Source organism: Euleptes europaea, chromosome 10, assembly GCF_029931775.1.
Source record: "Euleptes europaea isolate rEulEur1 chromosome 10, rEulEur1.hap1, whole genome shotgun sequence".
Classification (NCBI taxonomy): Eukaryota; Metazoa; Chordata; class Lepidosauria; order Squamata; family Sphaerodactylidae; genus Euleptes; species Euleptes europaea.
This window is the reverse complement of record NC_079321.1, coordinates 78,454,692-78,470,206: the sequence shown is the minus strand read 5'-3', so window position 1 is coordinate 78,470,206 and position 15,515 is coordinate 78,454,692. Positions and strand designations below refer to the sequence as shown.

The following is a 15,515-nucleotide window of genomic DNA, read 5'->3' as shown; positions in this document are numbered from 1 at the left end:
TGTCAAGTTCTTCATGCACAACCATCAGATATGGCTGGCAGTCTCTGTAGATCCATGTTGTACAGATCTGCCATTGCTGTCCCAAGATATACATTCCTCAGAAATAAGTTAAAATAATTATTTTAGGAATTATTTGTGCAAATGCAGATACACCACCACAGCCACACCCACGAGGCCCGAGACTGCTCAGGATGCCGACTAAGGGAGTGGCCCATTGTCTCCCTCCCCAGTGCCGGCCAAGCCCCCACATCAGGACTCCCTAGCCCTACAAATATCCCAGCCAGGATGCCCCACAACTGAGTAGGAAGGGTGCACAGAGTGGAAGCTGTCTGACAGCTCCCTGCCATGCAGACTTAGAGCGAGCGTAAGGCAGTTTGGTGGTGGGAAAAGCACAGAGAGGGCACTGAGCACAACTGGGCAAGCACTTTGCACAAACACCCAAAGGGGAGAGAAAAGTCTACACTCTGTGGCTGACCTCTCCCAGTTCTGAACCCTAACAGGTACCCCATCTCCTCAGCCAGGACCCAAAGGGTTGGATGCACACTGACAGGTAAGCAGGGGACTGTTCCCAAACCTCCTTCTCCCCTTTCCTTGCCCTTGGGGCCAGGAGCCACCCAGGCAAAGCTGTCTCCCGCACCCACTCCCGCCAGCCAGTGGGGCCGATAGAAGGCCTGGACCCTCCCACATTATCACCCCTGCGCACAAGGAGCCATGGTATGTGGGGAGTGGGACTGAACAGCTGCTGGTGGAGGGGGCCCTAGCTGTCAGATCTTCGCTGGGCCAGCAGCTCAGGCAGTTGCAGGCTCCCCCTCAGATTGGGTGCTGGGGGGTGGAGCTCCACCATGCTGAGTGGAGTCCCTGGTGACCCCCACTCCTAAACTCATCCCCTTCCAGGAGCGGACTCTCATGGAGCACGTGCCAAGGAGGAACCCACATGTGATAGGTGAGGGTGTTTTGGATGGCAAGAACCTTTTACTGGGGGGGGGGCTGGGGTGAGTGCAGCACAGTGTTGCCCCAAGGGCTGCCCAGTAGATTACCTCATGACCCCTGAGGGACATCAGTGCCCTCCAAGGAGCTCTTGACCCCTTGTTGAGGATGCATGTGTTTGTTATTTTTTTATTCTGCAGGTGGAGATACAACAGAGATCGCTACAGCTCCAATCACTGAACCTCTGTGCCACACTGAGTCCTGACCACAGCTGAATGCCCCTTTTCTTCCTTCACCCCATTTGGAGCCACCCCGGGAGGTCACATCCATTTCCCCAGAGGTGATGCTGAGGCGGAGTGTGGTTCTCTCAGCAACTTTGCCCCTGCAGCTCTCCAATAAATTGTCTTCATTGTGTCTTTGTGTGTGTGTGTGTGTCTGGAGGGTGAGTGGGGATGATGATGTGCACCACAGTTGCGGCAATCGGCTTGCAGAATGGACAGATCTCTTCTAGCTGAAGATGGTGACAAATCTGCTTGTCAAGACCTTGGGGTTCAGTGTTTCCTGCCCCTGAAGCAAGGACCCTCCGCTGAAGGTGCAAACAATATCTTCAGGTCCTGCAGGGAGCTGAGTGTAAGCACTAGAGAAAGAACACCGTTCTTGGGGCCAGGGCTGCAGCACAGACAAATGGGGCAGCTCTGACTGAGGGTGGGCCAACATTTCCAGTTGACTGGGGGAACACAGGGAAGGGGATCTATGGGTCTAAGGAGTTGGGTTGTACCTTGGAATCCCTGTTCTGTCCGTGTGGGGGTGCAGTGGGTGGAGCAGGTCACTTGAAATGGCTCACAGCTGCCTTTTGCATTGGAATCCTGCATTACAGCACTTGCAAACAACACTGGTCAATTTTGGTGGTCCTGCACTAAGGAGGCCTGGAAGGGCTGAGTGAATCCCAGCAACCTCAGCTCTGTTTGGGAATGCAAACGAAGGGACAGAGCAAGACAAAGCTCTGTCCATACTCTGTGGCTGACCTCCAAAACGGATCAGTGCTGAGGCAACGGCTTCCAGCTGGCCACCTTAGGGAAAATGCTAACCACAATGATAAATATGCCATTGCTGAGAGTGGCATCTGCCAGGTTCCAGCCCACCTCTGTTCCATCCCGGGGCCCAGCGCTCACAGCTAGGAGCATCCTCAGCAGCATAGGTGACCGGCTCCATGGAGTGGTCACCAGTGAGTGGAGGACTTTTGCTACTGCACACACTATGCACAACACACACACCCTTTCCCTTTTGGCTTTTGAGTGCCCTTTACTGCCTTTGCTCCATGTGGGTATGGACCTGGCTTGGGGAGGTGCAAGGAGGGAAAGCTGGAGCCCATGCCAAACTTGTCAGGTGCCCAGGGGCTTCGGACTGCCCTTGGTTCCTTTAAGGGGATGGCGGGTATACCACTGACAGGCTGCTTGCCTCTGCCCCTGTGCCTCATGGCCCTGACTGGCTGCAGCTGTACAGTCCATCAGTGCCCCCATCGTTACCCTTCCATGTCACTATGGACCACCACTGTGCAGTTGCTGGGGACACGACCATGGTTGCACCCAGAAACAGCCTCGAAAGCCCACCGTTATCCCGCTGGCTGCCACGTTAACATTCAATAGGGGTTGTTACTGGTGTTACCTGAGTTGGGCCGTGGCCAGCTGTTGCAGCACTGCCAGCCCCTCAGGATTGCGCTGCTAGAGCCCTTCCTCCCAATATGAACTGTGGTCTTGGTAATGCAGAAAGGGAGGTGAGAACTGTGATGGGGGTATATTTTTCTAAAAGCTAGGTGTGGGATTGAATGAAAAGAATCATGAGGAAAAGTTCATAGACATAGGAGAATGAAGACAGTGGAGAAATTTCAGGACATGTTTCAGTGTTGAAATACTAAGTAAATCAATCAGTTAAACGTTTCATCAGAACAGAAAAGCAGTTTGAGTCCTCTTGCCTAGCTGTACTGGTTACCTGTCAGCTTTGGGAAGATCAAGCCATTCCAGCAGTTGTGTTATTCTTGACCCATACGTAATTGCTCTACAAGGAATAATAATAATATTTACACATTAGGAAGATATGTGATATGATACTTTATTTAAAGCATGGCACACCTCATAGTTTTGGTAACTAATTAGTCCCACGTTTCTGTCTCAAAGGAAATAGTAATTATATTGTTCTTGTACAGCAGAGAGAAGATACAAGAAAGTATGGGGGTTAAACTAAGTTTTATTTACAGCTAATCAGCATCATTGAATCATCATCCAAACTACTCGATGCAGATTGCTACCAGACAATATATAACAGGTACCAGCATTGTGGGCAACTCTCCCTGCCCCCTACAAACTTGGCCAGTATTAGCATGGGTTTGGTTTATCATAGTCTGAACATCATAACTGTGCTAAAGGGTATGAAGCCTTGTCTCCCTCCCTAATATGTGCAATCAAGTGATTAAGGTACCAGTTGATGCTGCTCAGTAGCACGGGAGTCCCCTTCCCAACCCATCTGGCCACAGAAGCCAATAATAGGCTGGCTTAGGAATGACCCTTCATCCTTAGATACCTCAGAGTGCTTACCTGTTAGCCCTACCTATGTTCTGGCAACTGTTCTTGCCATCTTAAAATCGCACAACATCCTTCTTATACTTTTAATGCAGGGATATTGAACTCATTTGTTATGAGTGCCGGATATGACATAAATGTGACTTGGTCGAGCTGGGCCATTTGTACCATAAAATTTAAAGCCAGGTACCAGAGATATACACTTTATAGAAGACACAAGCAAAGCCAATTAATGATATTAGTTTTTACTTTAAATGCAAATATGTTTAAACAATAGCACTGTTAAATAAAAGAAAATACTGTAAGAGTGTTATTGTTTTAAGCGTGTTTGTATTTTAAGTTAAAAAAGGTGAAAATTTATATCATTAATTGGCTTTGCTTGTGTCATCTATAAAGTTTGTACCTCTGGTCCCTGGAATTAATTTAAAAAAAAATTAAACAGGGGTGGGGGTGGCTGCCTTGGCTGGCAAGCCTGCAGCCCTCCCCCGGTCCAGAAAGACAGAGAGATGAGAGAGAGAAAGAGGGAGAAAGAGACAGAAAGAATGAACCAGTCAGAGAGAAAAAGATAGGAGAGAGGGAGAGGGAGAGGGAGAGGGAGAGGGAGAGGGAGAGGGAGAGGGAGAAAGAAAGAAAGAAAGAAAGAAAGAAAGAAAGAAAGAAAGAAAGAAAGAAAGAAAGAAAGAAAGAAAGAAAGAAAGAAAGAAAGAAAGAAAGAAAGAAAGAGAGAGAGAGAGAGAGAGAGAGAGAGAAATAGAGAGAAAAAGAAAAAGAGGGATCAAGAGAGAGAAAGGAAGAGAAAGAGGGAAAGAGGGGAGGAGAAAGAAAAAGAGAATGAAAGAGAAGGAGAGGGAGAGAAAGAGGGGAGGGTTGGTGGCTGGGCGAGTAAGTACACAGCACCCCGCTTAGCCCAGAACTGGATGGGGGAAAGTGGCTGGCTGGGTGAGCGAGGCCGCCGTGGCCCTTGAGAAGCCCAGAAAGGAATAGGGGGGGGGGGGGCTGGCTGCCTCGGTTCTGCAGGCCAGAGAAAAGCCCTCTGTGGGCAGCATCCAGCCCGCAGGCTGCATGTTTGACACCCCTGCTGTTAAGTCTTGCTTTAAATTAACTTTCATATTTACAACTCACTGGGTTTATGTTTCTGACATTAGGGACTTCTATAACTGAAACAACTGTTTGTCAGGCGAGAGATCCAGGAGATAACAACACCAATGTACTAGCGTGATAAAAACAGCTGCGCTTTACAAATGTCTCCTTGAATCTTTTTACAAGTAAATAGATTCTTCAAAGGCTAGGAATTGGCAGCCTAATAAGAAGTGGATACTCTGTGTTAATTCGGTACATTCTTGGCTCTGAGTCGGCACAATTACAGCCTCCATTTTTTGCAAAATGGATTTCAGACCCTGACTCTGTGTAGTTCGCTATCAGAAATTGTGACATCTGCTGAGACTGCAGTGATACATCACCGAGTGATTGGTGTGCCTTCCATGAGGAATATCTAACCACCAGTAGCTGTAAGGACTGGGAAAGCACCTCTTAATACTGGAAGGAAACTTTCCTTCAAGGGGGCAATTTGTTTAAAGCTTTTCCAAATAGATTTTTACAACATGACCCCATTCACCAGGGGATCTCAATTGTGTTTGGCCACAGGTGACATTATGGGGTGAGCAGTAGCATGGATTACTGGATTTTTAAATTTTATCTTGCGTGATTGCTTCAGTGGCTTTGAGAGAATCTGTTGAGTCAGCTAAATGAGCCCAGAAAGGTGTGTCAACTGGAATACTAACTTTGCCAGCTGAGTGAAGATAAGCAGGTGCTGAGATGCCATAAGAACCAGATGGCACAGGATGGGATTCCACACATAAAGGGGAAAAGACACCCCCACTTGACTGTTTGCATGCACCATCATGCTATATAAGTGTACTTTTTCCTTGAACCCCAGCCTGAAACTCATCATTGGAAGTCCCCAGAATGCACTGCTGATTACTAAGAAAGCAAAAAGTCCCTAGGACACTGGTGCACACCTGCATCCTGACAAACAACATAACTGATAAGGAGAGCTTGGACCAGCATATGATTTTGGGATACTGGGAAGATTTTATGGTTACAGTGTATTGCAGTCCTCTGGGTGTCAAAGTAAGCAATGAATAAAGGAAAAATTAAGTCCATGCCTCTGTCTCTACCTCAGGAGAGTGGAGTACCACCATGGTACCACCCCTGCCCAAGGGAAATGTAGAAAAATCCGAGAGAAATGTGGTCTTGGTGACAGGTTTCCTTTTTAGGCCAGAAACAGCCTTTTCAGTTTAAGGTCCTCCTGCTTTGAGGATGTTGTGAGGCCTCCAAAGGCCTATTTCCTCACCATTCCCTCACCTCCTCCTAGTTCTCAGGAGTCTGAGGGCTGTGGCCCACAAGCCTGTGAGGGTTTTGCCTCTTCAACCTCCCTGGACATTCGCTAGGTAGCTATGAAACTACATCAGTTTGATTGCCAGGAAACTGAGCTAAGACTAGGACAGAAGGGTGGCAGGGTCGCAATTAATGGTTTAACATTTGGAGATTCGGGCAGAAGATGGTCACCAGGCATGATAGCCTCTGCTAACTGCCTGAAGCCCCCATCAGCAGGAGGAACTCTAGGTGGTCTAGAGATTCCGGGGGTGCAGAATTTTGGTTCTGAACCCCCCCCTCCTCATTAGACTGAGGTCCGTGTGTATCAGGCACCTGTCACTGCTAGCAGGAACCAGGCTAAGCTGTCGGCGAGTTGGGTTTTCCCGAGCTGGTCTCCTTCCACCATCTCCCCCCCCCCCCGTTATCCTTTTTTTCTTTTCCTTTTTCTTGTATTTTTATACTCAAAAGGTAACAGTATCATGCCCAAGCTAACCCTATAGACTCAAGGATTTACCCCCAGACCACAGGATAAGTGACTGCTTTGCTGCATCTTAGAACATCAAAGACCTCACCAACAATGGATTTGACAGTGAAGGACTTTGATTTGTATCTTTTTAACCTGCCTGAGGAAATCTTTAACATATGCTTGGAGGACTTAATAAGCAAGAAAATTGGAGCTGACAAGATTCCTTTACTTGAACGTGGGATGGAACAGACTACAACCTGGATTTACTATGAAGACCATCTGTATGCAGAAGAGACTTCAATAATGACCTCCAAGGATGATTTCCAACGTCTGTTGCTATTGGAGACAAGAAGGAAATGCTGGAAATTCCGAGCAAAGAAACTAATATAAAAGAGTTGGGTCTTTCTTGGTGATATGATTAAAGGGAATGGGTTAAATGGACTGGTTTAAACGGAAAGAGAATTATAATTGATATTGATTTATTAGAATATTAATATGCTTAAAAAGGATGGGCGAATTTTGTTGGAAATTGTATACATAAAATAACTATTCTTTTAAGGAGAAAAGAGGCGTGGAGAACTTATTGTGAAAATTATTTTTTGAAGGATCAACCTAAAGGATAAATTTTGATTTAATCCCATGTATACATTTTGTATAATGGCTAATTAGGATACTACAAGATTTGTATTAGACAAAACAGGAAAAGGATGAATTTCTTATAGAGACGAGGATTATAGTGTTAGCAAAAGTATTTACAATTTATTTTTAGACGGAAGAAAGTGAAGGGGAAGTCACTTTTATTTGTATTAGAAATTTTATTAGGTTTTTTAATTTGCATTTATAAATTTCTATAACTGAGTAGTGCTACATGTATGATGTATTAAATGAGAAAATAATAAAAATTCTTAAAAAAAAAAACATCGAAGACCTCCGCAGTAAGGGGGAAGGGGAAGGAGAAGGAAAGAAGAGGGTGAGAGCCAAAGTGAATGGCGGAGCAGACGGGAAACTGAAACTAACGTTCCGATCAACTCAAGGGGGGAAAGAAAATTGATTGAGTCACATACTTTTATTGGTGGCTCCCCCCCAGCTACCGTGGAGTTAGGTTTATAAACTGCTATCTCATATAGTTTTTGATATATATACTTGATCAAATCAATCCTGAACTCTCCCGAAAAGCTAAAATGATGAAACTGAGGCTATTATATTTTGTCACATTCTGAGAAGACAAGAGTCACTGAAAAAGGCAATAACGCTAGGAAAAGTTGAAGGCAGCAGGAAAAGAGGAAGACCCAACACAGGATGGACTTACTCAGGCAAGGAAGCCACGGCCCTCTGTTTGCAAGGCCTGAGCAAGTTAACAATAGGATGTTTTAGAAGTCATTAATTCATAGGGTCGCCATAAGTCGGAAGCAACTTGATGACACTTAACACACAATGTGCATTAAGTTTGCTCTCATGTTTGCAACCTTTGGTTTCAAATGTATTTACAATGCCTAGTGTAGTTCATCTCTCTACTACCTAGTGTGCTCTCTACTAATTCAGAATTGATGCAGAATCATCTTTCATCTTTCAACACTGTTTATCTATTTATATTATTTTCGTAGCCATCTGAATCTTTCTGATGGTTTTGCATCTGTGACTTTTTTGTATGTATTCCTGTATCATGCATCTGATTCAGTATTTAATTTGCAGTTTGCTTGCATAGTGTATTGTGCAGAAATGTCTTTCAATAAACCGCTTAATTTGTATCAGTAACACTTGGAGTCTGTCTTTCTACTGACAGTCATGTACCACCACCACCACCACCCCTGGGGTGATAAGAACTCTGCTAGCTGATTTGTGAACAGAATAATGACTCTGTACCTGTAAAGTGAAACATAAGCATGAATCAGTGCCTGTCTTCCAGAGATGTAATAAAGGATCTTCTTCTTTAGACACATTATTAATTAAACACTATGACATTGGCATCATTTTCTTTAACCTGGCATAAGCGGAACTTACTTCTTGTACAATACATATCGATTAGGGAATGATCCATTGATTTTTACATCAGATCCAGGCCAAAAAAAGGTGCCAGCTTTCAAACCTTGGTACATGGCTGTAAGCCAAATCTGAAAGAAAAGGACAATCTTTAAATATTTGAATTAAACACATATTCTGAGATCTTCTGAATACGCTTAGCATATCTGTGGGCCTTTAAAGACTTGCTTAGAATGCTGCTGAAATTCAAAGTTATCTCTATTCAAACTGCTCCCGCTCTGGTGCAGTTGTTCAAAATCTACCAGGGGCGGTGCTATGCCCAGGCACAGACAGGAACTGTAAAATGGCACAACCAAGTCAAACTGAGTGGCCCTTCCAACACTACAAGCCAAGTGCCTAAAGGGCCATTTGGCTGGTTTGACAAAGATGGGTGCCCATGATGAGTGCCACTGGTCAGGTCTGAGTTGAGTGGCCCCAGTAGAGCTTCTGGGCTTGGCTCCTGGCTGCCAGTGGCCTTACTGGGCAGTGGCCCACCAAGAACCAGGAGCTGGCCTGCCCTGGCTATGCACTGCTACTTCTTGTTTCATGTCACTCAGTGACAGAATGTACTTTACTGCAGTCCAAACTAGACTGATGGGGGCAACCACATTTGTTTTTTACTTCTAGAGAGGGAACTTCTAAAGAATTTTTTTATCCACAAGCAGCGTATATAGGGAAGGTTCAGATTATTTTACCCACACTGACCCCTAAACCCCTCCCTGTCTCTACTTAGCCATGCTTTATTGGAGTCATAGTGGAGAGAAGGTAGGGCTGCCTCGTGCCTGGTCAGTGCATTCCATTCTCTGCCTGTCTTTTTCACATTGTGTCATTATATGCTGTCAGTATGCTGTCATTTTTTAAAAACATCTAGAGGCTATATGGAAAAATGCCCCCCACCTAAGAACGCATCCTAGTATTTCAGTTATTGTGACTGCACTCTGTCCATGAGCAGAGACCCAGCTGCAAACTCATAGCTGGCAGAAAGAAAAAGGTTGAAAGAAGGTGCCATCAATTTCCAAGTATAGAGCACTGAAGCTCTTGGTTATGTTAATGTCTCTGTCCAAAGCAGAACAATGGTTTAGCATGTCACACCCAAAATGGACAGAGAGGGAAACAAATTGCTAAAATGTAAACTCTTCCTTTGGGACAGAAAGGGACTTGAAGGTCATCCCAAGTGGGGAGAGAGAAAGGCAGAGGTTATTTAACTCAGGACGAGGAAGTAGTTCTCTCTTCTAGGGCTTTTGACCAGGGAGCTGCACACCATGCAGGACTAAACTTTTACCTACGGATTCCATCTTGTCCACACAGCAAGATACAATGGAGAGACCATGAGAACTAAGATAATGATGAACTTTAAAGGACTGCAACTTAAAGTAAACCTAAGCTATCCTAATTAAACACTGTTTAGGTTAAATTCTGAGTATAGGGACAGGGACTGCATGTTTTCACCTTTTCTTTGTTTCCTTGTTCAACCCTAATGCTTGAGTAGAACATGTGTAGTCTTTCTATTACTTTATTAAAATTTCTTATATTATGAATGTTGTAAGCTTGTTCTCTGGAAAAACACCACACCCATTTGGTCTTGCTATCTGAAATGTGGTAACAGGGAGGGGCAGCAGAGAAGCTCACCATCCCTAGAGCACAATAGCTCAAAATCATGAAGTTGCAATAGATCACCTATAGATCACCCATGTGCTTGCTTGTAGGAGCATAGCAGGATATATGTCATTTAGTCGGAACCTCTAAATGGCAATACAGAAACAGAATACTAGACATATGACTCTGTCTAGCTGGAGATGATGGTGTTGATGGTGGCAGCAGGGGTTATCCCATTTTGGCACCCCTGGGCAGTGAGGGTAAGGGGTAGTGCCACTCAGTGGAGACTCAGGATGGATGCATGGTTTTTCCAACCTTACAAGGGCCAACCTGAAGAAGCAGGAAGGGCTTTTGTAACCCCACACCTTGCCCCCACAGTCCTGGCTGTCTTCTTCCACACTGTCTGCCTTCCTCCAACTCACCTGAGCCAGTGTCAGATGGGTCGTGCTATTGGAGCTGTGCTCCCCCAGAGCCTCTTTGCCCAGGACTCTTTAGCCTATCTATCTCCCTGGGGTAGGTTTATTGTCCAATCTATTCATCAGCTGGCTTCTCCCTTCTTTTATTCCCCTTTCCATCTGTGACACCACCCCTTCACCTTCCTTCTTCCTCTCTCCAAGCCCCACCCCCTTCAGTGCTGATCTTCCTCCTGAATACCAACCCCAATCCTTCCCTTGGCTGAGGTCTGGCCCTACCTGTGTTACTCCTTCTACTCATGAGGCAGGGTGTAGGTTTGGTAGCCACACCCAGCTCCCTCTGCAGGTGTAGTCTCTCCACATCTGATGTGGTGTCCCATTGCTAGCTGGTTTCACCTCCAGACAGCTTGTCTCTTACCTGGGCTGCTGGAGGGTGGGAGCCTGAGTCAGCCTGCACCATCTGCAATGCTGAGGGCTGGGGCCTGCCCTCTTTGATGGGGACTTCTAACTGCAGCTTCATTGCCCCAGGTAAGTTGCCAGCTGGCATGGGGCCACTGGGGCTGAGAAAATCTGGGGCAATGAAGCTGCACCAGGTGGCTTCTGCCTGGTCAGTCCCTGGACAGCTTGCATGTCTGTCCCTTATCAGGCTACAAAGAGCACTACAAACATTAGAGAACACATACAGGCTGGAACTTCTGGGAAGATGGCGGATCACTATGAGCAATTATATTTGATCCTTGTCGTGCTTTTTTCCTTTGGAGTTCTGGTTTGTATGAATGGGCACCGGGAGGACAGATACTCTCAGCTGCCTCAGCTTCTGCCTCTGGCAAGAGGAGCCTTCTTAATGAATGGCTCTCAGTCCCACTCCTCAATAGCCAACAGCAGAGAGTGGGGGCAGCAATTAACCCCAGTCACACCAGCCCTCCTCACTCAGGAAACTGCAACTTTTTAGAGATTCTTTAGAAACTCTGTGTCCTGCAGACTCTCAGCCCAGCTGCCTCAGCTTCTGCCTCTGGTGAGAGGAGCTTTCTTAATGAACAGCTCTCAGTCCCACCACTCAGCAGCTAACAGCAGAGGGCAGGGCCAGCAATTAACCCCAGTCACACCAGCCCTCTTCACTCAGGAAACTGCAACTCTTTAGAAATTCTTTAAAAACTCTGAGTCCTGCAGACTATGGAAAGATTGTATAAATATATACAACAGAGAAGGAAAAGTAGAGATTTACTAATGAGATGAAGAAGAGGTAAACCAACCAGATTCACTAAACAATTTGAAGATGAAGATATAGAAGAGAAGAAGAAGCAGAAATCATGGCAAAATCTGCAAAGACCCTCTCAGCACAACTTCAGGCACTGGCAAATCAGATGTCTGTGCAAGAGGCAAGACTACAGTTGTCTGCACAACAAGCAGAGGCAGACTCGCAAATATCTGCAGAACAAGCAGAGGCTCGTTTACAAGCAAACATACAGTCAGTTAAACAAGACTCGCAAGAGTCTGATATAAAGCAGCAACTTATGGAAAATTTGAAGGAGATCAAAGATATGAAACTAAAGCAATGGATTGTCGAAACACAGCTACAGAAGTAAGATATCTGGAATGATAATCTAATTTTACATTTTGTGGACTGGATGAAAGCTTTGGCAGAGATAATCTAGAAGGAAGTTTTAGAGAATTAATTTAAGGTTTTATGTGCAAGGGGACTTTCCAGAGTTAAATAATATATACAAAGTCAATTCTGCATATGCCAAGAGAAATCACTGCTTATGCCTATGCCAAGAGAAAATCCTCTGAAGTACCAAGGAAATCAAATTCACATCTTTCAAGATCTCCCAGCAAGTGTTTTGAAGAAAATAAAAGAATTTAGTTTCTGAAAACAGATACTTCAAAAGAACGAAATAAGATATCTCTGGTTGGTATCCTGCACACTGGAAGTTTTCCTTCCCTCAGGCAAGAGAATAATATCAAATAGAGAACAAGATGATCTGCTAGCAAAGGAATTAATAACCCAAGAAAGAGCAGAAAGATAAAGAACGGCAAAGGACATCCTCCAAAATAAGGAGAAACAGAGGAAAAGGAAAAGGATCAACCATCGGAGGAAGCTAATAGATCCTTTGAGCAAGAAGAAGATAAACACTCAGAGGAAGAAGACATATTTGAAGAAGCTTCTGCACACTGAACTTAAAGATTCAAAATGGAGAAACTAAAGATTATTTCACTAAACATTAATGGTCTAAATTCAGTGGCTAAGTGCAATAAGAGGCTGAGGGCAGACATGGTATGTCTTCAAGAAACATAAGCAAAGAAAAAAACATGAACATATTTTAGTCAAAAAGAAGCTTGGACACTTATATTCCTCATTGGCAGAGGGGGGGGGGAAAGAGGCGTAGCAATTTATGTGAAAACCCCACAAATAAAGATATTGGATGAAGTAAAGAATACAGATAGAACATACATGATTTTAAAACTACAGGGGCATGAGGGAAAAGTATTTACCATTGTGCCAATATATGCCCATAGCAATGTGAGAGAAATATTTTTGGAGAAGTTCTTCCAATTAATTTTAGATTTTCAATAGGGAGAAGTAATGATCCTAGAGGACATGCATGGAGTTCTGGACACCAAGTTGGATAGATCAAAAAATAATAAAGGAGGCAAATTACCAAAGAATGTTTTTAACTATTTGGAATTGTTGCAAGATGTCTGGAGAAACAAGCATGCAAAAACTAAGGATTATACCTTTTTTATAGACAGAATTTACTTTTGAGGAAAGACATGTGTTGGATATCTATGATTTTGTTGAATAACCTTGAAAGTGCTGAAATCCTACCAAAAACATTTGCAGACCACAACCCATTGGAAGTGGTGTGGTCATATGGGAAATAAGCAATTAGAAGATGGAGACTTAAAATGTTGGGAAGACTTAAGAGAATTTTTCATTTTAAATAACACACCAGAAGTCTCTAGCACTATGATTTGAGATGCCAGCAAAGCTTTTATGAAGGGTAGACTAATTGTGATAAATGCCAGTAAGAGGAGAGAGAGACAAGAACAATGAAAGAAACTAACAGAGAACATGAAGAGCCTTGAGGAGGAGCATCAAAAAACACATAAGAAAAATCTGCTGAAGGAAATTAAGAAGTTGAAAAATAAGATGGATCTGTTAGGTACAGAGAAAATGCAAAATAAGATTAAATTTGCTAAACAGAATTTCTTTGAACGTATCAGGCAGATATCTCTCATATTGTTTGAGAAAAGAATCTGAAAAAAGAATGTTAATTGGAGTCAAGAAAAATAAGGAGATAAGCCACGGGGAAAAGATATTAAAGAACAATTTCACTCCTTTTTTTGAAACTGTAAAAAAATTAAGCAATCTGCACAGGATGGAATGGAGGATTGTATCAAAAAGAATAGAAAGGAGTCATTTACAATGGAGGAAAAAGAGGTGCTTAATCAAAGTATATTGATACAAGAAATTACACAAACAATTGCAAATTTAAAATTAGAGAAGGCACCAGGACCAGATGGTCTCACATCTAAGTATTATAAATCTTTTGAAGAAGAAATTGCATTAAATCTTTAAAAAGTAATAAATGATATAACCAGAGAAAAAATGTTCCCACATCTTGGCAAGAAGCATATATTTCATTGATATTTAAGTAAGGAAATGATTCTTTGTTACCGCAATCTTATAGACCGATATCACTCTTGATTGTGGATTACAAACGTTTTGCGGCCATTATTGCTGAAAGACTTAAGAAGGCAATAACTAAGGTGATACACGCAGATCAAACAGTATTTATACCAAAAAGACAAATGAAAGACAATGTTCCTTTTATACTGAATGCAATAGAATTTGTCAAAAAGATGGGCAAGAAAGCTGCATTTATATTTATGGATGCAGAAAAAGCATTTGACAATATTTCCTGGTTGTTTTTACTAGAAACATTAAAATCACTTAACTGTGGTAAAAGATTTTTAAAGTGGATTCAAAGTATTTATTCAAAGCAAAATGCAAGGATTTTGATAAATGGGAAATTACTGAAAAGTTTACAGATTGACAAAGGTACAAGGCAAGGATGCCCATTGCCATCTCTGCTGTTCAGTAAGGGTGCTGGCAAATATAATAAGACAAGATCCAAGTATTCTAGGTTTGCAATTAGAGGAGATGAATTTTAAATGAAATTATTATTATTTTGCTATTGATGTGGTGTTAACCATTCTTTACCCCCAGGAATCAATGAGACACTTACACCCCATTCCTGAGCCTTCAGCGGCAGGGGACAGTGTGGCTGTGGTGCTGCTGCAGCACCTCCAAAGCTGTTCCCCAAAAGGCTTTAATGGAAATAACAGAAAAAATTGGGTTTTATTCCGGATATATAATCAATAAATCCAAGACTAAAATGATGCTAAAGCACCTTTCAAAACAAGAAAAAGATAGGATTGGATTTATTACAGGATGCAAGGTGACAGAAGAACCTATAAAATATTTGGGTGTTAAAATAACTGGCCAGAACAAGTCCTTATTCAAAGATAACTATAAAATAACATGGGATAATATAAAAAAGGATTTGGCGAGATGGTCAAAATTAAACATTTCATGGCTGGGAAAGATTTCAACTATTAAAATGAATGTTTTCCCCAAACTTAATTTCTTAAAAGAAAGGACGTTGAAAGGCTGGCAACAACAACAAAATAAATTTGTGTGGGGTGGCAAGAAACTGAGAATCAGATTCAAAATAATGCAGGATGAGAAAGGAAGAGGTGGTTTAGCCTTACCAAATCTGAAACTACATTATCATGTGGCTGGACTAGTTTAGATATCAGATTGGATTAAAAAACCCAGATTCGAGATTAATCTTACTGGAAAATGTGGATTTGAAAGAAGGAATACAAAATCATCTTTAGATGAAAAAAGCAGTGAGAGATTAAACATAGCAGAGGATGGATCATGCAATTAAGGTCAGTGGTGGGGATATGGAGTTTTAAAGTTTGATTACAAAGAATAAAGATAATCTTTTGGGCAAGATATATAAATTGTTACTTAAATATGATATAGAGTCTGATAAAATGGATGCAGAATTTTGGAGAGGAGATTACCATGCAACAGTGGGAGCAGCTATGGACTAAATCAATTAAATTTAC

The 15,515-nt window shown here is 43.0% G+C and overlaps 1 protein-coding gene across 1 annotated transcript in view; it reads right to left on the bottom strand.

Moving 5' to 3' along the window:
• The window catches only part of ENPP3 (ectonucleotide pyrophosphatase/phosphodiesterase 3), a 94,412-nt gene that overhangs the window by 56,661 nt on the left and 22,236 nt on the right, over positions 1-15,515 (bottom strand). Inside the window, exons 8-9 of the mRNA XM_056856232.1 lie at positions 8,347-8,456; positions 2,917-2,982 (exon numbers count right to left, since the gene is read on the bottom strand). Of these exons, the coding sequence (XP_056712210.1) occupies positions 2,917-2,982; positions 8,347-8,456 (176 nt within the window). The remainder of the gene's footprint in view (positions 1-2,916; positions 2,983-8,346; positions 8,457-15,515) is intronic.